This window comes from Dicentrarchus labrax, unplaced genomic scaffold, assembly GCF_905237075.1.
Source record: "Dicentrarchus labrax unplaced genomic scaffold, dlabrax2021, whole genome shotgun sequence".
Lineage (NCBI taxonomy): Eukaryota > Metazoa > Chordata > Actinopteri > Moronidae > Dicentrarchus > Dicentrarchus labrax.
Window position 1 is genome coordinate 9,545,861 of NW_026136711.1, and position 22,040 is coordinate 9,567,900.

The 22,040-nt window shown below is 41.2% G+C and overlaps 1 protein-coding gene across 13 annotated transcripts in view; it reads left to right on the forward strand.

Annotated features, from left to right (window-relative positions):
• LOC127372612 (band 4.1-like protein 1) overlaps positions 1-21,847 on the forward strand; it is an 80,745-nt gene extending 58,898 nt beyond the window's left edge. For 3 of the 13 annotated variants that reach the window (XM_051416524.1, XM_051416521.1, XM_051416522.1), the window contains exons 12-25: positions 366-583; positions 1,017-1,052; positions 2,149-2,193; positions 5,077-5,226; positions 6,496-6,582; positions 6,867-8,285; positions 10,126-10,176; positions 11,704-12,063; positions 12,518-12,646; positions 15,129-15,188; positions 16,641-16,736; positions 17,360-17,440; positions 17,550-17,666; positions 18,156-21,847. In XM_051416524.1, the coding sequence (XP_051272484.1) occupies positions 366-583; positions 1,017-1,052; positions 2,149-2,193; positions 5,077-5,226; positions 6,496-6,582; positions 6,867-8,285; positions 10,126-10,176; positions 11,704-12,063; positions 12,518-12,646; positions 15,129-15,188; positions 16,641-16,736; positions 17,360-17,440; positions 17,550-17,666; positions 18,156-18,161 (2,855 nt within the window). In that variant the 3' untranslated portion in view covers positions 18,162-21,847. The remainder of the gene's footprint in view (positions 1-365; positions 584-1,016; positions 1,053-2,148; positions 2,194-5,076; positions 5,227-6,495; positions 6,583-6,866; positions 8,286-10,125; positions 10,177-11,703; positions 12,064-12,517; positions 12,647-15,128; positions 15,189-16,640; positions 16,737-17,359; positions 17,441-17,549; positions 17,667-18,155) is intronic. The other 10 variants (XM_051416523.1, XM_051416529.1, XM_051416528.1 and 7 more) reach the window with 10 other exon arrangements.
• The last annotated feature ends 193 nt before the right edge of the window (positions 21,848-22,040 follow it).

Here is a 22,040-nt window from a genome sequence, read left to right on the forward strand (position 1 = left end):
ACTCAAGTGTATCAACATTTTCTTACACCCCTAATAAGAAGCATTAAAATGTTTGCATAACCTGCTGTCAGTCATTTGATTTGTTGTCTTTATGTGGGTCCTGATGATCATCAGCACCTCATCAGGACTTCATGTTGACTTAATTTACTCCTCTGGGTCTGTTTGTAATAAGTCAGTGTGAATACAGACCTCACCAGAACTAAAATGCAACAATGTATTATTTTTTTTCCTTTGCTCCGGTCCAAATGAACTGTTCTACAGGTGTGAAAGTGCCCTCAGCATTTATCCCAAACATTATTGCTTTTAAACCCAGTATCAGTTGAACTCTGACCCGTCTCTTGTAATGATCCAACTCTTGTTACCAGCAGAGTTCTCACGACCGGTGTCAGCCATGTGCGAGAACCATGATGGCATATCCCGCCGCAGCGTCAGTGAACAGCGTCGCCTCCGCAGTCCCTCTGTGGACGAGCAGGAGACCGAGCTGGAGCCCAGTTTGGAGCAGGACGAGGAGGACAAGGACCAAGAGCAGGGCCAGGACACGGATGACGGCAATGTCACTCCAAGCAGAAAGAAAGAGATCATGGTAGTAAAGCTTTCCTGATCGCATTTTTTATGAATTTCTATTGTGCTACAGTTGATTTTTGTCATGTTAGAATTATGGAAGGTCCAAATGTATAGAGCTTTAGCCATCTTGAAGACAACTCTGGCTCAGTTGCGGGGGGAAGGCCTGGACTGCAGGGGTGCTGATAGGTGCAATACAAGCTTCTCAGGCCAATTGAGGCTTATCCAGCAGGGGCATAACGCTGTGGTGGCTTTAGTGGGTTTAGCTTTTACTAACTCTTCTCCTTTCACTCTTATTCACTCAGGCTTATATGCTTACACTGCACTGCTCATAAATCCCGCTGACAGCTTTACAGTTTTTAACCCTTACTCATTATGCTGAGAGATGCAAACTCAAGCCTAGCCCTCTGTTGCTAACATGCTTTTTCTGTTTTTTAACTCTTGCTGGCGATAAGGAGGAGGCTGGGTCACCAGTTGACAGTAAACAGGAGGTATTTGGTGTCTGGTGATTTGGTCTCTGTCTGTCTGTATACCTGTATTTAGCCATCCTTCATTATTTTATATCTGTCTAATTGTATCTCATTGTCTCTGCCTGTCTTCCACTGTCTAACTGTGGCAGTCAACACTGTTATCATATAAAAACTGTGCTGCATTGCACCATATAAGCAAGGGATGCTGCAAAGGTTGTGTCTAGACTTATTTGTCATAGTTAAGCATCCCAGCAAACATTTGACAAGTTTCAAGTAAAGCATAGACTTTTCACAATATGACCCATTAACTGATATAAGAAAGATATTCCTGTCTTGATTTCACAATTTGCAAGAACAGCTATGCTACAAAAACACTTTTATATTGATGGTATATTTGCATACCATATCACAATCTAGTAATTCCAAAATGTCTACTGGGATGTATATTCAAATAGTTTCCAATTTTTTTTTGGCATGGTAGCAAGTGGCTAAATCTAGCCCTCCAGTCTGTCAAGGGTGAAGCCATGGCCACCATAGGCTAAAATCTGGCCACCCCACACAGCACCATATTTCGAGTAACTTTCTTGTGTAGAACCATTTTGTTACTGTTGCACCTCCACTGGTGACACTTTTTTTTAGCGAGTTTCAGTCTGACAGACAAAAATCTGTTGTTGATGCAAGTAAGTACAGAAACAGGAACCAAATTGCAGAAATTCAGATACAAAAGTAATGAGAGCGGCTGCTGCTGAAATAAAATGTCGCTGTTTCTCTCTTATTGCCTGAACATCCAAGACTATCAGGGGCTTATTTTAGATGCGCACATGTTGTTCATAAGCAAACACCATAACCTCTGTACAGCGCCATGACACACAGAGAAAAAAAAAAAGAAAAAGATACTAATTTCTGTGCCACTCCAAAAGGAGTACTGGCCTTGGCCTGGCCACCCCTATGACAGTTGTCTGGCTCCGCCAATGCAGTCTGTCTGCCTGCCTGTCCATTGACTGACTTACCTTCTACCATCCTGTCTCTGCATCTGACCTTGTTCCTGCACTCTCTGACCCTGCACTCTTCACCTCTGACCCCTCTTGTGCTCGCCCATTCTCCTGCCCCAACTCAGCTCTCTCAGTTGGACCAGGAGGCCACGCCTCGGCACCAACAGGAGGTACAGGTTACTGTCTTCAGCCCTTGTGCTTTATGTCGTGTGTGCCGCTGTTCCTCAGCGCCTCTAGTCTTTGGGGTTTTTTTGCAGATTGAGATTTGCCTGCAGCCGCCGTCTTGGATCGAGTGCTATTTGGAATTTTTCTTTTGGAATGTCATAGAGGTTTGAAACATCTGGCAGGAGTGAGCACAGGATACTTTCAGGTTGTAGCTTTGAAAGTCTTGAGTGTTAAAGATAGAAATGAGCCCTTCTCTCTCGTTAAGTGCCTGTAAAGCATCAGTGCATGCACGGTGGTGGGAGAAGTACTCAGATCCTTTACTTAAGTAAAAGTGTACAACAATCTAAAAATACTCCATTACAAGTTAAAGTCAAACTAAAAAAAAAAAAAATAAATCCCCACTACTTTAAAAGTACAGGTATTATTAGCTAAATATACTTGAAACACCAAAATACTAAAAGTAGCCTCTGGTTGGCTCTTTCAATTGAATGTATTAGCATCCATGCAGCCTCTGAAGTACCAATTGAAGTTGTCAAATGCAGCTGAACATCAGTATTCATCATACCTCCTACAAAAAATGGATAATAGAAAATGGTAGTCCAGAGTTCAGGCATTTGCACTTTATTTTAATGTGACATTTTGATTTAATCTTCTCTTAGGTGTTTTGTAAATATGAATCTGCCTGTAAAATAAGATTATAAAAATAGTTAATAGAAAATTACCATAAAAATCAATAATGCATATTTTATGGATAAAATGAAAATGCAATTAAAAAAGTGCAATGAACTGCTGCTGACTGCATTGTTACTCCCCTAAGACACTTTACATTATTTAATATGACATTATGATATCGTTAGTGTTACATTTTAGTGTTGTAGCTGGTAAAGGTGGGGCCAGTACAGTTTGAATGCAGTTAGGTAGTCCAGTGGTTCCCAACCTGGGGGTAGACCCCCTCCAGTGGGTCACAGGATCAATCCGAGGGGTTGTAGACAAACTAAGTATTATATAAGTATACAATAAAGTATTAATTTTTGGACTCTAATCTTTGCTTTCTTATGAAACGCTGCATATTCTAATCCCCCGGGCCTCTTTATTTAAATTAAACCATCTCAGAAAAGTCTCCAAATGTTTGCTGGAACTGCTAACGACTCATACACATCTAAAACAATACAATGTGCTCCAACTTAAAGCTTTTATTGGAAGGCATCACGAACCAAAAGGTTGGAAACTACTCTTTTAATCTTTAACATTCATGTCTGTCTTAAAACAATAATCAGCTGCACACATGAACACTGAAAAAATGTTTCTTGCTGTAATCATTCCTCCTCTTTATAATGGCTGTGACGAGATCCCTTTTTAATTTGCTTCCAGTGGAAGTAATAGGGGACACAAAATCCACAACTCTAGTTTTATGCAGAAGTACATTCTTAATAAGTTAATTAAGTTAAGTTAATTTAAGGTAATTTGAGGCTCAGCAGTCTGAATTAAAGAAGTCCAGTGGGTATTTTCTAGACACTCTTTAGTAAAAGATTCCCTCTTTCTGTTTCCACGCACTGTGCTTCCTTGTTGAGCTGCAGTGGACGGATAGTAACACAAATAGGGAATTTTGCTCTAAAAAGATGGTAGTGTTGGTACCAACTTGATTTGAATAGCTCAGGCTGCTAAAGTCTTGTTTAAACAGTTGTTGGTTCAGATACATTTTGGAACACATTTCTACACAGAAGAAGAAGAACATGAACTTGAGGGATGATTACAGTAAACAAAACTGTTTTAATAGATATATGGGCACCTGACTATTACTTGAAGATGAACTTGAACATCTTATAGCCTATCCTTTAACATGTTGTGATAAGATTAATGTAGTGAAGTGAAAATTACATGCATTTCAATCTGACATGTACGGAGCCCCTAAAGGGACATGGAAAAAATGAAACGTTTCTCGTGCTCACAAGATACTTTCTTGTGCTCAAGAGATGCAGGTGCAGCCTTAAGATGGACACTCATTTGTCCTCTTTTTGAGAAAATAACTAAAAAGGTCCGCCTTTTGACACATTACCTCGTTAGTTTAATACTTATTGGCTAAAAATGTGTGTCAAAATAAGTAATTTCATTGGTTACATTTTCGTGTCAACACATGGCTAATTTTAATATTAAAACTAGCCATGTGTTGATTTGCCACAACACACACTCATGCGCAGTTGTTACCACCAGGCTGTCAATCAAGCTCTCAGCGACAGAGAACGTAACGTTAGCTCTGCAATATACCATAATGCTGAGAATATTCTCAGGCTTTCTCGTGAGCACGAGATAGTATGTGAGCACGAGATACCTTTCTCGTGAGCACCAGATAGTATCTCGTGAGCACGAGAAACGTTTCATTTCTTTTCTTTTTCTCCCATGTCCCTTTAGGGGCTCTGTAGAAATGTATCAGTATTCCAAAAATGGCAATATTCAAAAGTGTACTAAAATTCAGAGGTTTAGTACATGTACAAAGTTACTTCACACCATTTTTATTTCTTCATTTATGTATTTCACATTGAATGTTTTGATTGTCGTGTTCATTTGTGTCTTCAGTTGTAACTATAATCTTTTTGGTTTCATGTGAGCTTCAATAGCATCTTAAGTGTCATTTCTCTCCATGTCCTACAGCACAGAGTAGTACAAGACTAGCATATTCTCTGGTTAACATAAATGCAAGCACTCCACATCCCATCTTCTCCTGCGTGTATGCAGTATTATCTCACATCCCGTTCAGTCGTGCATATCAGATGTGTTGATGTGAGTGCTGCTGCTGAAAAAACATGCCGACGTCCTACTAATGCATTCCCTTTTCTCGTCTCTTCCCTGTCTCTCTCTTCTTTTGTTTTTTTCTCCTCATTCTCATTCAGTTTCTGGATAAGTCTCAGGACTTCTTGCTGAAGCACCAGGCCAGCATCAACGAGCTGAAGAGAACCCTGAGGGAGCCCAACAGCAAGCTGATGAACCGCGAGAAGCGTCTGTCAGCCTCCTCCCCGACAGGCACACCAGAGAAGAAGGCTGTGAGTAGGGGCATAGGCCAGTGGGAGGGGGGCTGGGATCTGTGGGCTGTATGGTCACTGTGGTCAATATCTCAAATCCAGCAACCTCTGATGCTTGACATTCCATTAAAGGGCATTGATATTCCCATCTGGCCACTGTCATGTTGAATTCCTTTTTTTGCTGCTTGACTCGATCAAAACAGGCCATATTTCTGCCATGTGGAGACCCTTTTCTGTGTACTCTCTTTGAATAATTTATGCCTGAAGACATACTTTACCAGTATGAAACATGATGGTTAGTGAATGTAGTGATTGTTGTTTAATATCTCTCCTACAGGCAGTTCAAACATCTCCTGTGCAAAGACACTACTTGCTCATGGGAACAAACATAACAATGTGCAGTTTATTTTAAGACGTGTATGATGAAGTGCATCCTGCCTCTCTCTGGTGTACCAGAATAATTCCTGACAATATCTCAGAGGTACTTGAAGATGACTGACAAGTAGCACAGAGGGTGGCATCTTGATTAGTTTCAAGATGTTTTTTGAGATTTACTCAATGTGAGGCACTTGAGAAATAATTATCGGTTATCTTCTTTTTTTTCCTTGATTGCCTAACAGTGGCACACTTTTCTTTATGCCGGATCACGAAAGCTCTCAAGCTTTGATCACAGTTTGGTAATTAGGCTTTTGAAGATGGAGCACTGAGATTGTAGTCTTCAGATAGGATGGGTTCTGTCTTTGCCGGTGCCTAAGTTGTCTTTAGACAATCTCTCATCTGCTGTCTGGGATGATCAGATTATGCCCATAGAATGTCAAACCTTGTCTGCTGCAGAAAATGTAATCTGCTGTGTGTTTCATTCCAGGTAAAATGGTGGAGGGGTGGTGGTGGGGGAATTATTCTGTTTGACTGACAATCGAAGGCTGGGAAAGTCTCTGTGCTCTTCACTGTTTCCAAGAGATTCAGTTGAACTCAACTCTTTGATGTAGTCACAGAAAGAAATATTTGCAATGCAAATGTCTGCTGATTTGGTTATGTGGATTTGGTGGCTGTCAGGTACACAGGATTGCATGTTTTTAGTTTGAAGTTCATTAAAAAGTTTCTACAGAATAACTTCAGTTAAGTCCTGGTTGCACTTATCCTTTCTGCTTTTCCAATTTTCTCTTTCTCCATTTTGCATGAAATGGTTTATTGTGCATCTCACTTATTTACTCCCTCGTTTGGAGTCTGAGCTCTAATGGCTGTTCTTCCTTCTCTTTTAAACTCTCTCCTCTGCCTCGTGTCGGCCAGTTGGTGGGCCGAGCAGTGGGAAAGGACCCTGTTAACAGCCTGTCTGTTGAGGGTTTCGTCCAGAAGACTCTGGTGACTTCACCTGAGGTTGATCTCTCACTCTTCCTCTTTCATAATGCAGTTTACTATTTATAGCATTTGTGGTTTGGTGAAATACACTGCCTCCCGTGCATTATTATCACTCACACGTCTATCTATTTAAGAACATACTATCATATATTGTACAATGAATCTCTAAATGCATGTTTTCCAAAACTTCACTATGTACCAGTTGTACATTTTGTTTCCTTTTCTGTGATTCAAATGATTTTATTATTTGCAGTAGCTGTGCTTGGCATGTCTAACTGTGTTTAATCTATACCAACATGTAGGGCTCTGAGGAGTGGGTATTGATTGAAAAACAAGAAACTTATCAACAGGACCATGACTGGAAGGCAGAAGAAAAGAACAAATCTCTGTCATCTGATTCCTCATGGGAGAAAAAGGAGCTGGACAAAGAGATAGACATTGCCAAGATGATACATAAAGAGGTAACAGGGTATGACAGGAAAGAAATGAAAAGCCATATTGATGAATTTCGATCAACAAAATCGTCCAGAGAGGCAGATGTATGCTCTGAGCCTCGACCAGCGAACAAAAGTCGTTTTGTGATTCAGTTATCGGAGAATGCGGACTTGCTTCAAGACAAATCTCAAAGTAAACCATCTGAAGCCTCAGACCCTCAGGCAAACAATGATGTGGCCCTGGGCTCGTGCCAGATAAAGGAACGCACAGCTTCTAAACCGAGAAAAAAGAGGAGACCCCAGAGCTTAAACCTGGGAATGCCTGCAGAGCTCATCTACAGGAAAGGAGACAGTGATTCTACTGGAGAAGAAAATGAGGGCTCAGATTCAGACAACAGTCCAGAAAATACCTCTAAAACAGGAAATGACTGTGAGTCATCCTGGTTGGTGATGATGAAAGATGATCAGGGATCAGGAAAAGATCAGTCTGTCAGGGTCTATACAGACAACAAACAAGAGGATATATCAATAGGAGAAAGCAGGGAGGTCTCCAATGAAGGAGCAGAGCAGGTAAAGAGGAAAGTGAGTCAGGTTTGGCCAGCTGATATCGACTTAGGCTCAGTGAACGGACCCGGAAAGGTAGAACATGATAGTTCATTAGCAGGTGTTAAAGGGGAGTGTGTGATGAAGGTGCGAGGGAAGGGCCTTATTGACAACAAAGAGCTAGCTGAGGTGAAACTGCGACAGGTCAGGACACATGAGAGGAAGATCAGTAGTTCTGGGGGAGAGGATATTGAGGGTTTCATTGGAGACAGAGGTCAGAGGACGTCTCTCCACCGACTGTCAGGCAGCAGCTACCAGTCGGAAATCACCAGGATCGTTCCTCTCAAGCCAGAGCGATCAAAGAGCATAGCGTGTAAGGATGAAAGGGACAGGACAGGACAGGACGAGCCCACACGGGCCATGAGAAGAGAGTACCGCTGGTCGGTCGGCTCTCCAGAGGGACCCTCGGACTTCAACTGGACGGATGTCTCCACCCACCTTCCAGCATTCACAGCAGATCTGGAGGGTATCGGTAAAACAGAACATCCTGATGATAGCTATCAGTCCAATAGAGGACCTACAGAGAGTCAGTTGTTCAGCTCGAAGATTTCAGCACTTCCCAAAATGGTTCCCCCAGCCCCGCCAGTGAAAACACAGAAGGCCAGGGAGTCTGGACTAATACTACGGAACAGCCGAAATGCCGGCAGGGAGCCGAGCCTGGACGCAGCCAAGAAGAGACACTCGGTAACTCTGCTTGGCATCTGCTATTCAGTCATTGGAAATAAAGCATCGCATGAGCTTCAGACAGACTCGCACGCCATTTTTCTTTTTTTCTACGTTTTCAGTGACTTGAAACACTCATCCATCTTACCTGTTCGTTCCTGTATGAAGAGCAGGCGGAGCGGTATATTTGCTCAGTCTTGTGGCAAAAACCAATCAAAAAGTTTGGACATTTTCCCATATGGCAACCCAATTTATCCCCTCCCATTGCCCTCTACATGCACCACACTGTCTGGCAAATCTGTACAGCTCACCACTGGCTGTGAAAGTTTAAAAGAGACAAAAATCAATATCTCATGTTTTGGTTGTCGGTTTGTCTTCGCCTTCTTTAACTTGTGAGACTCAAATTTCTTTCCGGATCACGTTGCTCTCTGTCAGAGGGTGGCAGGGAAAGAAAGGCTTACATATTATCATCGCGCTGATGATTTTTGCACATCTCTGTGCCATTTTCAGACTGGAAATACAAAACAAATGATTTATTGCGTACCAATATTACAAATTAAATCACTCATTTGAGGAAGAAAGGGTGAAAAGTACTGCCATTAATTACTTTGTTAGACACAGCTATTATCTCCCAAAACTGGAGATAAATGGAGTACAGAATTGGTTTGTGCATAAACGATTGAGAAACTGCACCACCAAATTGATTTGCATCTATAGAATTACAAAATGCTACTTCAGATTGGTGATAATAAATCATGAATCAGATAATTTTCCTGTACCCTACCTGGATTGAAAGCTAAGCAGTGTTATAAACACACTGGTTCCTCCAACTGTGAAACCCCAGCAGGCAGTGAGCAGCCAGACACCACAGCTCAGTGCCTGACACAGTCAGATTTGCTGCTTTCATTTCACTGTTGGTATCATTAGGAGCTTGCACGCGTTTGGCACTGGAATGAAAGGAATTTGAAGTGAATAGACATGACAGCTTTCATCATTTCCCACCTTTTCATCTGAGTCGAGCTCTTGCATATATTGGATTAAATAGGCATGAGAAGAGGTGTTGCGTAGCTCTCAGTGGCGAGTGACAATAGTATCAAGATCAGATTAAACTCGGGGAGAGTGTGGGAAATATTAGGTGCTCCTCCAAACATGCGGACCCACTCACATTTTGACAGGCTTTGAAATGCACCCCGGCACCTTTTATTGGACATTTAACAATATTATTTGACAATATTTGAATACTCATTGAAATTCACGATGCGTAGTGTTGCATCACTTTCTCAGATGGTCAATGAGTGGCTGCTGCTATGCTGAAAACCTGCTCATTATACAAACTGCATGATTCTCTTGCCCTGCCTCTGCTAATTCTAACAAATAAACCCGGCCATAGATGTTGCTTTTGTTGCAGTAAGCTCACCTCTTTTCTGTCCTCTAAACTGTATTGCTGTATGCTATGTCACTGTAGAGTAGGGCTTGAAATTTGTGCCTGAATCCATTTGGACCTGACTGGATCTTAGCAGACCCAGTGGGCTTAGATTGGGTCTGGCTGAATTTCTCACCTAAACTTGGGTTTGAGTCATTAAAAAAACCTAATTATTAGCTGGTTGGCTACATTCAGATTTGGAGTATTACTACTGAGCAGTAGATCAGGATCCCAGTTTAGGTTTGGAGTGAAATATTTTGCGCTCAGAACACACTGAGCTCATATTTTGCGCTCAGAACACACTGAGCTCATATTTTCAGGCTCCAGTCAAGCTCTGCTGGTAGGATTTCTGTTTGTGTAGTGTCAGTCCACTGGCCACTTCAGCTTGTGCTAACCTCCACATGCTCTCTGTGCTCTTCCCTCTGCTTCCCCCTGCAGGAGCCTGTCTCTACTCCTGCCATTTATGAAGAGCCGTTTGCTGATTTCAAGGTTATTAATTTGTATTTAAACCCACCTTCATATGTTCCACCCATCATCTCTTTTCCTCTTTGCAACCCTTAAACTGCATGCCTCCTAACTGACTGCACCGGTTTCTCTGATGAAGTGTGTTACTTTTCACTGGCTACTCATCCATCACCATGATCAGAGTTTGAATTTCATCTGTGTGTTGTTAACAGAAGCCCTTGCGCATAATGTCGTTTTTACTGTGATCTAATTACCTTGTGTACTTGTAATTAATGTAAGTGGCATCACTTTAAATTGGCTGCCTCAGGAGCTTCATTGTAATTCAGTAGCTCCCAACCTTTCAGCTTGTGACACCTTACAACAGAGCTATTTCGCTTCTGACCCCTTGTCACAGCTTGCATGTCAATTCAGCCAAAATTTTGTTTTGTTCTCTTGTTTTATTCAAAAGCCTTTACACACTTGTTTCCTCCAAAGGCAGAGTAGTGACCCAGAAGATTTACATTTTCAGATTGGGGAACTGTGTAACAGATAGAAAGGTTGTAATGCCTTCGTTTCATGCCGTTTTAGATCGATTATTCTGTCCAAAAAAAACATTATCATAGAACCTACTTGATACCTAAAGATGTAAATACTGCACTATTGGATAAAATCCTTAAAGAAATTGCATTATCGACCAACAACGTGTTCTTCTAATTCATTTAACTGAAGGAAATGAACTTTATTCTGATCGTTTACATAAATAGTTATTAAATGTGTCTCTATTTTGCTAGTCGTCTAGCTGTCCGTCTACTATAAATATGTAAAATGAATGAATTCCACTCGTCAACAGCTGAGATGGCAGCACCAGAGACCTGCTAAGCTAGTTAGCATTAGCATGAGTTTAGGGTTAGCAGGGCTTTTTAATCATCATTGTATTTAGCTGCTACCTCATTTAGTTATGTGGAATCATCAAGTGAATTCAGAATATCGCAGTTCAATACGATGTACGTTTTTTTAGCTATGGAAAAATGAATTAGGTGATTTAGTTTGAGCTAAATCCATGGCTATGTATGGTTAGCAAGCCAGAGTGCATTTACTACAGTTTGGCTAGGTATTTATCTTTGTTGCTTTCACAGAAATCATACATTTCTATGGCATAATTTATTTCAATTTATTTTTTTAGCATTTTTTGATGGTAAAATTGACATTCAAACAAAAAAGAAAAAAGAAAAAAACATAATCTGCATGCAGTAAAACATTTCCTTTACTTTCTCTTAGTTATCTTGTGGCCCTTAGGGTGTCCCAACCCCTAGTTTTGGAGCCACTGTTGGAACCACATTCAACATTTCATTTCTGATGATTGCATGCCCTATGATTTTCTAATGTATATGGAGTAGGTTGTACATTGCATGTATAATGTTTTTGAATTTGGATCCTCCGTGAATCCTATCAAATACGTCACCCTCAAAAATCAGAACGATACTTCCATCCCATTCCATGCCATCCTCATCATCCACCCGCCTGCAGTTATGTAACCTTAGAGTGGTGATCCTATGTCTGTACCCGCCCCAGAAGGAGCTCGGGGACAGGAGGCCCCCACCGATCATAACCTCAGAGGAGGAGCAGGAGCGGGACACGGTGGCCTGCATGAGGGAAACCCACCTGGGCATCGAGCGCAAGTGCTCCAGCATGACGGTGAGCTCCACGTCCAGCCTGGAGGCTGAGGTCGACTTCACCGTCATCATGGACCTCCACTCCAGCGTGGATGACTTCTCTAAGGGCATGTCGGAGCTGGGAGAGAGGGAGAGACAGCCCGAAGTTGGCCGGGAGGACTTTGAGGAGACCTCCAGGTTCTACTCAGCCCGTCTAATGGGCTCCCGGGACAAGTCTCCCATGGAGGAGAAGCTTCCTGAGGAGGGAACACATCATGAGGTAGACAGATGAATGTCTTCGTCCTTCATCATCATTACCCGCTGGATTCACCCTGCCTGGCTGGACTTGGACTTTTTTTTTGGACCATTTGCCATTGTTTGACTTTTGTTATATTATCTTCATGTTTAATTTTGTTCAAAACTCTCCATGTTTTATTCTCTTTGATGTATTGTCTCATAAATGTTTCAACCGTTTTATTTTTGTCAGTTGCGTCAGTGTTTCTTTGAATTCCCCTGCTGCTGCATCATCATTTGCATGCTGTCATCAAGCCCAACAATTCAGTAACATCTATTTATTATATTTTTTGTTCCTTTTAAGTTAGAAGTGCTCGAATGCTTTTGTTTGAAATATTTGCTGCTCGAAAGCAATGCTTCGTTATTCTAAAGTCTTCAGAGGTCTTGCTGTGAAGAAATTGCTTGATGTTGCTAAACTGTACTGTTTGTGTTTCATACAGCCTCCTGTGGCAAAGAAAGACCCCAGTGCTGTGAGCGTGGCCCATATGCTGAAGAGGTCCGACAGCAAGATGGAGACACATACGAATGGATCAGAGATCCACCCCAACATCATGAATGTCTCACCGAAGGTAAACACATTCAAGAGTTCGACTACTGGTCGAACTCTTTCGCAAGAATAAGTGTATTTCAAATTTTTAAATGTATATGTTTTATTTGTTTGGATTGATCATATATGTAATTTCTCTTTTGCTCTGGTTCTTTTTCTCTATTTCATATATCATATTTTATACATGAATGTTGATCCATTTTAAGCTACAGTATTGCTAGAAAGTGTGAGGCAAATATCATCAGAGGATCAATCAATCAATCATCCAACAAATAGACTTGCAATGAAGAATTTAATATTTCTCTATTTGGAGATGGAAGCATTTTCTTTGGGCTGCGGTGACGTGAAGGCCATATTCCCCTGACAGGGATTACATAATAGCATCATTATGGAGTGATTAAAGTATTGACAGTGTATTAATGAGGATGATGAAAGCAGGTGCGAATCCCATTCATCTCCGCAGGCAAAGATTTGAGTGCTGGCTGGCGGTCCCACAGGTGCCTTATTAAAATGTAATCATTGCTGGGCTCTTTAGCCATTCAGCTAATGGCGTGGATGAACTCAGGCAATGATGTAGAGAGGGTGCCTTTGAAGTGCCAGATCACTGTTGAGGCAAATTTTCTAAGATGTCAGAGTAAGACACAGCAGTGTGTGTGTGAGTGTGTGTGTGTGTGTGTGTGTGTGTGTGTGTGTGTGTGTGTGTGCGTGCGTGCGTGCGTGCGTGCGTGCGTGCGTGTGTGTGTGTGTGTGTGTGTGTGTATGTATGTGTATGTGTGTGTGTGTGTGTGTGTGTGTGTGTGTGTGTGTGTGTGTGTGTGTGTGTGCGCGTGCGTGTCTGCAGCCAATGGATGACGACGTCATCGATGGGCAGACAAAGATCTCCAGCACCAATGTTGTTCAGCCAGCAGAGGGAGTCATGTCACGTGTGTTGACTTTCTCAACAACAGCCGCTGCCAGCTGTCTGCATGTCAGTGACAGGCTTTGAGTCTGGGTAGCATTGCCGCCAGAGTAGTAAAGGGAATTTGTTCAGCTTCCTTCATAATCAGTTCATTAACTGTACACATGCTATTGGTTTGATTGTCAGTCGTGGATATGAAAGAAGATGTCAATATAACGGACTACACTTACATAAAGCTATAGACATTATGTCTTATGTCTGTCTTTTTATAGTCTCATGATTGTATGGCACTTCAACTGATTTGATAAAATAACAATGAAATTAGAACAGTGGAGTACATTTGGATGTAATAGGCCAAATACCACACATTAGAAGCACTCAAATAGATCCTTTAAAGTGAGACTGTGTAGCCTTTGCAGGACAAATTATCTCCCACTTATAAAATCATTTTCACAAGCAATAAAACACACTCTAGCGCACTCAGTTCAATACACTCAGGAATTCTGCTACAGCGTCCCTTGTAGCTTCTGGTTATGTTTGGAAACTGATCAGCCTTGTTGCTGACTTTATGACTCCATGCTTTAGCACGTCACAGATATTTTATTTTCTCTTTGTTTTTTATTGTATGTATTTCAGTGGCGTAATCACAAAAGTACTGAAAGACATGAAGTAAACACCTCACCAAGAGATATGTTTGTTTTTTCCTGCCTGTGGCTCATAGACCCGTTTCACAGCAGACACAGGTGTAACTAATGACATTAACAGCGGCTCCGGTGAGCCCCGTCAATGAGCCAGCAGTAACAATAGACCTTTGTCACGGCAGATATTTTTGACTTGAAAAGCACAGGTGAAACTAATTTTGTTAACGACGGCTCAGTTCCATTAAGTGTCACAGTGAGCCATGGCAGTGAGCCAGCACGAACAATACCAGGACCCTTATTTATGTTATCAATTACACCTGTGCTTCTCCCCGCAGTGAAATGCCAAAATGTCTTCGGTGAAATAGGTCTGTACCAGGGTGCAGGAATTGTAACAACATTTTATTAAGGTTATTAATTACAGCAACATGAGAAAGGTTTCCATACTAGATAGTGATTCTAAGCTGGTGTTCACTACATACTTAACTGTTCAAACTAGGAAAGTTACTAGAAAAGTTACAAAATAAAGCACAATCAAAGCAGACAGTGCATACTCAATAAAGGAGCAAAGGGAATGGAGGAGCTCCTCATAAATCTTGGACATTTTTTTAAATAAATGATATGTGGAGGGGAAAATCTTGGTTAAACAAAGTATTCTGAAAAACATTTTGATGTCTCTTCATGAAGTGAAATTGCTTTCCTAAATCGCAGTTGATTGGTCCATCATCGCACATATTGTATCCTTTCCAGTTAGTATAAAATAGTATATTAATAAAGTATGTTCATATTTTTGTACATACTAGCTGCTAAAACTGATTATGACGAATATGCTGATTGAAGTAATGCTTCTTTGTATGCTCACTTATTGTATTTATTTGATGCAACTGGACTTACTTCATATTAGGAGGTTAATAAACCGTGCCCAAAAGTCTCATTACTGTAAATCACATTGTTTCTCTCTACTTCAGAACTATGGAGTCGTCAGCCCGCGGGAGGCTCCTGCTGCCCTGAAAGAAAACGGCTCCCCGGTAAGTATATTTACAGAAGAATTACACCAGTGTGACAGCGTGTGTGTGTGTGTGTGTGTGTGTGTGTGTATGTGTTTATGGTGGCAGTGTAGAAACTCCAGCCATTGTGCCGTTGCTGTCCACTTTAGTAGCCTCGACCTTTACGTCATTCAGTATAAAAATGAAAAAGGGTTAGAGAAGAACATTTCTGCATTGTGATCCGTGTGTGTGAGTCAGATGTGTGCCACAATACTGGCATTTGATGTCATGGTAATGATTTAGTTTTATGAAACAGGGAATGTGGGAGTGAAAATTTAGATAAGCAGGTGCTGCTACCAGTGATTGGAATAATACGTTCTATTTTTATTTTCCTGTCAATGGGTAAAATTCCAATTAACAGAAAAGCCTGCTTTACAAACTGAAGGTGTGGTGTGTTAAAGGTTCCCTGTGGACCTTAAGACCCCTCTAGCTAGTCAGAAACAATGGAGGATTTAATAAATGGGCTTTGCTGATGTTTAATGAGGATGAAATGCATACAACATGTGTTACAGCTCAATGACACACATAATGTGTATTAGTGAGTAACACTGACTGTAACTCCACAGGGCGCCTTTAAATACATGTCAGAAAGGCAGAACAAAAGCCAAATTATGGGAAATGTAGTTGCCTTTGACTCACAATAGGGGCTAAAAGTCAGGATATTTATATACGTTTCTTGTGATTCAGTATTGCACTTTCATAAAGTTGGGGGAAACTTTATGGAAGTGCAATACAGAATCACTGGAGTTGCTCTTAAACGGAGAGATGCTTCTGTCTCTCTGACGTTTGACTCATTCTCTGGGTATAGGAAGTGAGGAAGTGTCTGACACACATCACATCGATGAAGTGTCAGAAGGCTCTCTCCACTATCTCGGCCTGTCACTACAATGTAATACAAATCCAAGGGCAAACTCAGACATTACTTATCTAAAATTTTCTAAAATAACATCTATTAAAGGGCCAGTCTTGGCTGTGTCTTCAAAAAAGCAGCACATAGTAGTGTGATTATTTTCATGCTTTAGAAAAGTGCAGATTGTTTTACAAAAGTGATTAGTTCATAAAAGCTGTAGCATTAGTGTGAGTCAGCCATGACTATGTGCTTGTGCCATTTCAAGCAGATGGTAGAGTGTGCTTGTTGTCCAGATTATCAGGCAGACAAAGACCCTGATAACATTCTCTACTAGTTTCACATTCACTCGGATTCAAGGGCTGTGCTTACACACACACACACACACACACACACACACACACACACACACACACACACACACACACACATTATTATAACAACACAAAATGCAGTGTTGTCAAACTATCACAAATCGGTGTGTGTGTGTGTGTGTGTGTGTGTGTGTGTGTGTGTGTGTGTGTGTGTGTGTGTGTGTCTGTGTATCCCTCCATGTGTATGACTCTCCTCTAATGAATGTGCTTTAGGTAAAAGCTGTCACCCAGGAGAGGGAGTCTGTTGTGTCCCCACTGACCATCACCGCTGAGAGCGTCACCTCAGCAACCACAACTCAAGTTACCAAGGTAACACCTTATCTGTTCCCATGGCTACAGTTTAATGACTGGAGCTTGGAGTCAGTGTCTTATGGCACACTCCTAAATATGTCTCATCCCTCCTTGTCGACGTGTTGGAGTAGCTGGTCAAATAAAAATTAATAGATGTAGATAATTAGATTTTTTATTGACTTATTGACTATTGAAGGAAAAAACGTTTAAGAGTCAGTTGCCACACAGTGTAATGTTACAATTTAATAAACTACAATATATCTATATTCATTCTAATAACATCTTGTGTTTTTTTCCAGACACAAGTACAACACCTCTGTTTTTCTGTTACAAGTTAGACACTGTAAAACAACAGATTCAATCCGTTTCCACTTCATTAAAGATTTTATGTTTGTTCTTACAATAACTGTCTTAACTGAGAAAATTATCTGGTGCACAAAGATAAACTTGGTGCGTCTGAAGACAAAGAATCAATACAGAAACACCACAGTGATGAGTTTTTTGCAATACAGATGGAGATACAAATACAATAAAAACAATGGTACCTTTGATTACCATGTTTGTCATCCGTAGAGTGGAATTCTTGATTGCTGGGAATGAGCAAATGATTAATTCATTGTATTTTTGTATGCGTTCTGCAGACTGTGAAAGGGGGCTACTCAGAGACCAGGATTGAGAAAAGGATTATAATCACAGGAGACGATGATGTGGACCAGCATCAGGTAAGTTTTACAAAACGACTGGAACAACTGGCACTGTATGCTCAATAAGTCATAAGGCACAGGAAGCTTATATGTAAGGTTTATGACCCATGATGCTTTATATCCCCAGGCCCTCGCTATGGCGATCCAAGAGGCCAAACAGCAGCACCCCGACATGCTGGTGACAAAAGCAGTGGTTATCAGGGAAACAGAGTCTCCCACTGAGGAGCTGCAGCAGAGGGCAGAGGTATGTGACTGTGATAGTGTTGACAGTCTGGTCATGTGATCAGAGTGCAGGTTACAAGATGACTATGGCTCAATGGATCAATTACTGAACGGGGTCAGGGGCCCCTGGGCTAGAGCCACACTTCTAAGTGACTATTAGACATTTCTTGTTAGAATGTCAATCGAGCTACGAAGTACAAAGAGAAGAAAAATGACTACATAGAGAAAAAATACCACAAAGACATGCACAATGACTACAAGGATGGAAGAAAATGACCCCAAAACGACAAAGAACACCACAAAAAGAAAGAAAAACACCACAAAGAGATCCACACTGACTATAAGGACACAAAGACTCAAAACAATCACAAAGATTCTTTCACTCTGGGTGTCTTACTCCTATGTAGGCTTATTGGGGGGCCTTTTAGATGTGTGTAACTAGGAGCCCATTGTCTCATTTCTATCATGTTCGTGTGTGATGACAGATCTGTGTGCTGTTGTGTCATTGCAGTCCTGATTGGTCATGGTGGCTCCTGAGACGGGGGGACAGTACGCCACCAACCCGACATGAGGACTATCTACCCCGCCTGTGTACACACCAACACGAGAACAGACTGCGTTCCATGAAGCAGTAGACCTCCACTCCTGTCCCTTTAGACAAACCAACTGTGACTCGGCCTCTCACCAGACCCGGCCTCCTGTCCTGTCCCGGCCCCGTCCCAGCCCTCCACCTCCTTATGGAACAGGAACTGTCTTCTATTGGATGATTTACCACTTGGTGGAGTGATGCAAGATTGAAAGTGAAACCCGGTCACATCTTTTACTGTTTGAATCCACCTCTGTAAGAGTCATTTGAAACTTTACTTGCATATTATTTAAGTATTTAATCAAATACATTTTGACTCCTTTAGACCCTGGGGGTCATTTGTATCAAAGAGTTTTCAACCCCAAACTCCCCCCAGCCCCAATACCCTTTCCTCACAAATTACGTCCCAAATATGGGCCCTGTGCTACTGTCACATATGATATGAATACGATATAGGAGCAGGGGAGGGTTGAATAAAAGGATGGGGACCGTGCTGGTGGTGGAGGGGTGGGAAGGGGAGGTTGGTGCCAATTGGCGTGAGGCAGCCTTTTGCTCGTTGTTGCCACCTCCTGGTTGTGACACCTTCAGTATAATCAACAGCTGTCTTATTAGCTTTTTACATTTTTATCTATAGAGGGTCTAATTTATGTCCTGTGTTCGCTTGTTTATGAAATATGTATAATATCAGATGATTATAATCTGCATGATTCAATTACAAAATAGCAGAGGGAATGAAAAAAGTAAAAAAATACACGGACATGTCCACATTTTAAATCCATGAGAAGCTCTGAGATGATGGGACTGAGCATGTGTGGAGAAACTAAACACCACTGCGCCACTGAGCAGTGGACACACAGTGATCTTGATGGACTCTGCTGAAGAAGGACAGTTGTGTAACACTTCAGCTGGCACTCAGCTTTGGTCCCAGTCTCCAACGTACAAACATTACTGTCCTCGTCCCGTTCCCCCCGCTCACTGTTACCGTTACCGTTACCGTTACCGTTACCGTTACCGTACCATGTTGGTGTCAACTCGCCATCTGCATAAAGAAACGCTGGTCACATGTTTTGGGCACAGTTATAGGATTTTTAGAGAAATTTTAATATAAATAATGTTTTATCTAATAAGTTTCAGAAATGTTTCCATTTGTTTTTTCTTTGATTTTACTGACTTCCATCATGAAACAGAGTTTATTTGTTATTCTTGTGTTTTAGGACGTTTCAGTCATCATGTGTGAACATGCTGGAACCTCTCTCTGAAAGAGGTTTTTTTGTGCTGTTACTTTGCTCGATGCTGCGTTCCACTGGAGATCTTAAACATCTCACCAAAGTTAGAAACAAGTTTGACTTTGTGAAGATGTGATGCAATCAAGAGAAATACATAGAACTGGGGAATGAGTCTTTGGTTATTAACAATCTTGACAATAATCAATATCAGCATCATATCCATTCCTAGAACCTGATAGCATAGATATGATAGATTTTTTTGACAGTGCAAGAAGCTGTAAACATTGATATATTATAATGGCAGATGTGTTAGCATACAGTTGTCTGTTTAAACATTCAGCAGACACGGAACAACATTAGTATTCAAGGATGGAGTCATGTTTCCTTCCACCTGGTGAATGTAAGTCCAATATTCACTCTTTTCAGGGAAATATTTAGCTGCTAAATTCTCCACTATGTCCATCACTATGTTGCTAACTTTGTCTGCAGTGTGGTGCTGACTAGAGTGACCCAAACCAGTAAAGTTGCGGGCCATAAAAAAAACCAAAACAATGCGCTCAAGGTAGTGTTTAAGCCTCTTAGGCTAAGTGCTGAGGGAAACCACAGCGTCAGGTGGTAGCTCACTCTGAGTTCGTTGCCAACAGCAACACCTTTCACATTATACAAAGTCATATGATTCATTTGAATTGTAAAATATTTATCATAGCAGCTTCAATCAGCAAGCGATGTTAGATTTTCCACTTTTGAATAATATGTGCATGTTCACAAACACTGCCTGAAAAGTTCAAAACCACAAGATTAACATGGGTACTGTTTTGTTTTCTGTTGGATTAACTCTTTTCATTTTTTATGGTGTATGAGTTTGTAATTGTATTTATAGGAGTGGTGAATGTGAGGCCTGTGCTTTTCCTCCCCGATCCCCTTCACAGACAAAGCCGAGACTCATAGTGTGACACCCATGAAGCGCCGTCTACCCACAGAAACGTTGGCTGTCACGTAACATATATCCTGGATGACCTTTAATACTATACTATGCATCACTTATCATACGTACGAATCCCTCTGATGGAGCCTGACCCATGTTAGACGTGTTGCCGTCATTGTTAACTTTGTGCTACTGTTCACTGAAGCAGTGAAGCGCACTGCTTGTGAGATTTGCAATAAGCAGCCATTATTCTTATCCTCTGTCCTCTAAAGGGAGAAAACTGTGAACTCTCATGCGTACCGAATCTTAACCAAAACCTATAACACAGAGTTATTGATATTCAAAGTTGCTTATCCAACACTTGTGACCATGGCTTTGTCGCCCTCGTCGTCTAACCCTCCCATCCCCTGACTTGAAACTGTCGACCTGCTGTTAATGTGTCTGAGGAAACAAGAGATTCCCAAACTGATTATTTGTATATTCTATTTTGCTCTGTTTTATGTTTTTTTTTTGGTCATATGACACTGGACTGTTGTGAAGGCACTTGCTTGCAGTGATAGCAGCTCATATACTGTACACTGTTGGGAAAAATGACCTGTCTTTGCTGACACACTACTGATGGAAGAGGAACGACTGTAGGCATCGGGAGAGAAGCTGTGTGCTGTGGGTGAGGTGGTGAGTTGAAGGATGGAGGGGCTGTATTTATATATAAAATCTCCATACTACTGTGTATTATCTTGTAAACTATGTAGAAATTAAGAAGAGCCAGGAATGTGTTTTTAAGTTCAAGGGATGAGGCAGTAAGTATAATCCGAAGGACGGCAGTGCCATGAATGGGTGCCTTATGTTTGGAGTGGTGGGTTATGGGAGCAGGAGCTATCAGTGCTCTGCTGAAAGTGCTGTTAATCACCACAAGGCAGATGTAAAAACGACCTCTCCTATCAGTCCAAGGTGAAGAGGAGCTGTCATGGAAGTGAATTACTGTCTTGTAAAGAATGTGACATTGAGTGTATTGACAAACGAAGTGTCTCTGAATCCGGACTGTTGGTCCTCAGCAAGATGAAAACATTAATTGGCCCCATTATCGTAGAAAAAAAACAGCATAGTACAGATTATAGATATGAGCTTTTTTTTTTTCTCCGTGAAGAGCATCAAACTGCTCCCTGTTTAGCCTCCACCTTCAATTCTCCACTGCCTTTTGCTCTACATTCCCCTAGTGCTTGGTGGTGTGTATTTGCTGTATTTGCATTCAGTCTAAATGGAAAACATACATGCATAAATAAATGTCTCAGTATGATTCAAACACTGTCTCTGATTCTGAAAAGAGGGGAGAGGGATTTCACTTTGACTTCTATAATGAAGAAGAGAAACTTGGGAAAATGTATTCTTGTTTTTACTTATTGATGTGGCTTTTTCATACATAAATAATTCATCATATGTAATAAACAGTTGTTTTTTGTAATATATGGATGGATGGCTGGATGGATTCTTATTGTAATGAAGAAAAAGCAAAATGATCTTGTTTTGTATTGCCATCTTGTGGCCAAATTCAGCATATAAACTTTAACTGGACTGAAGTTAATTGCATGCTCTTAGTGCCATCTAGTGTATTTCCTGCAACCAACAAACTTCACTCAAAACATACATTTATAGAAAATG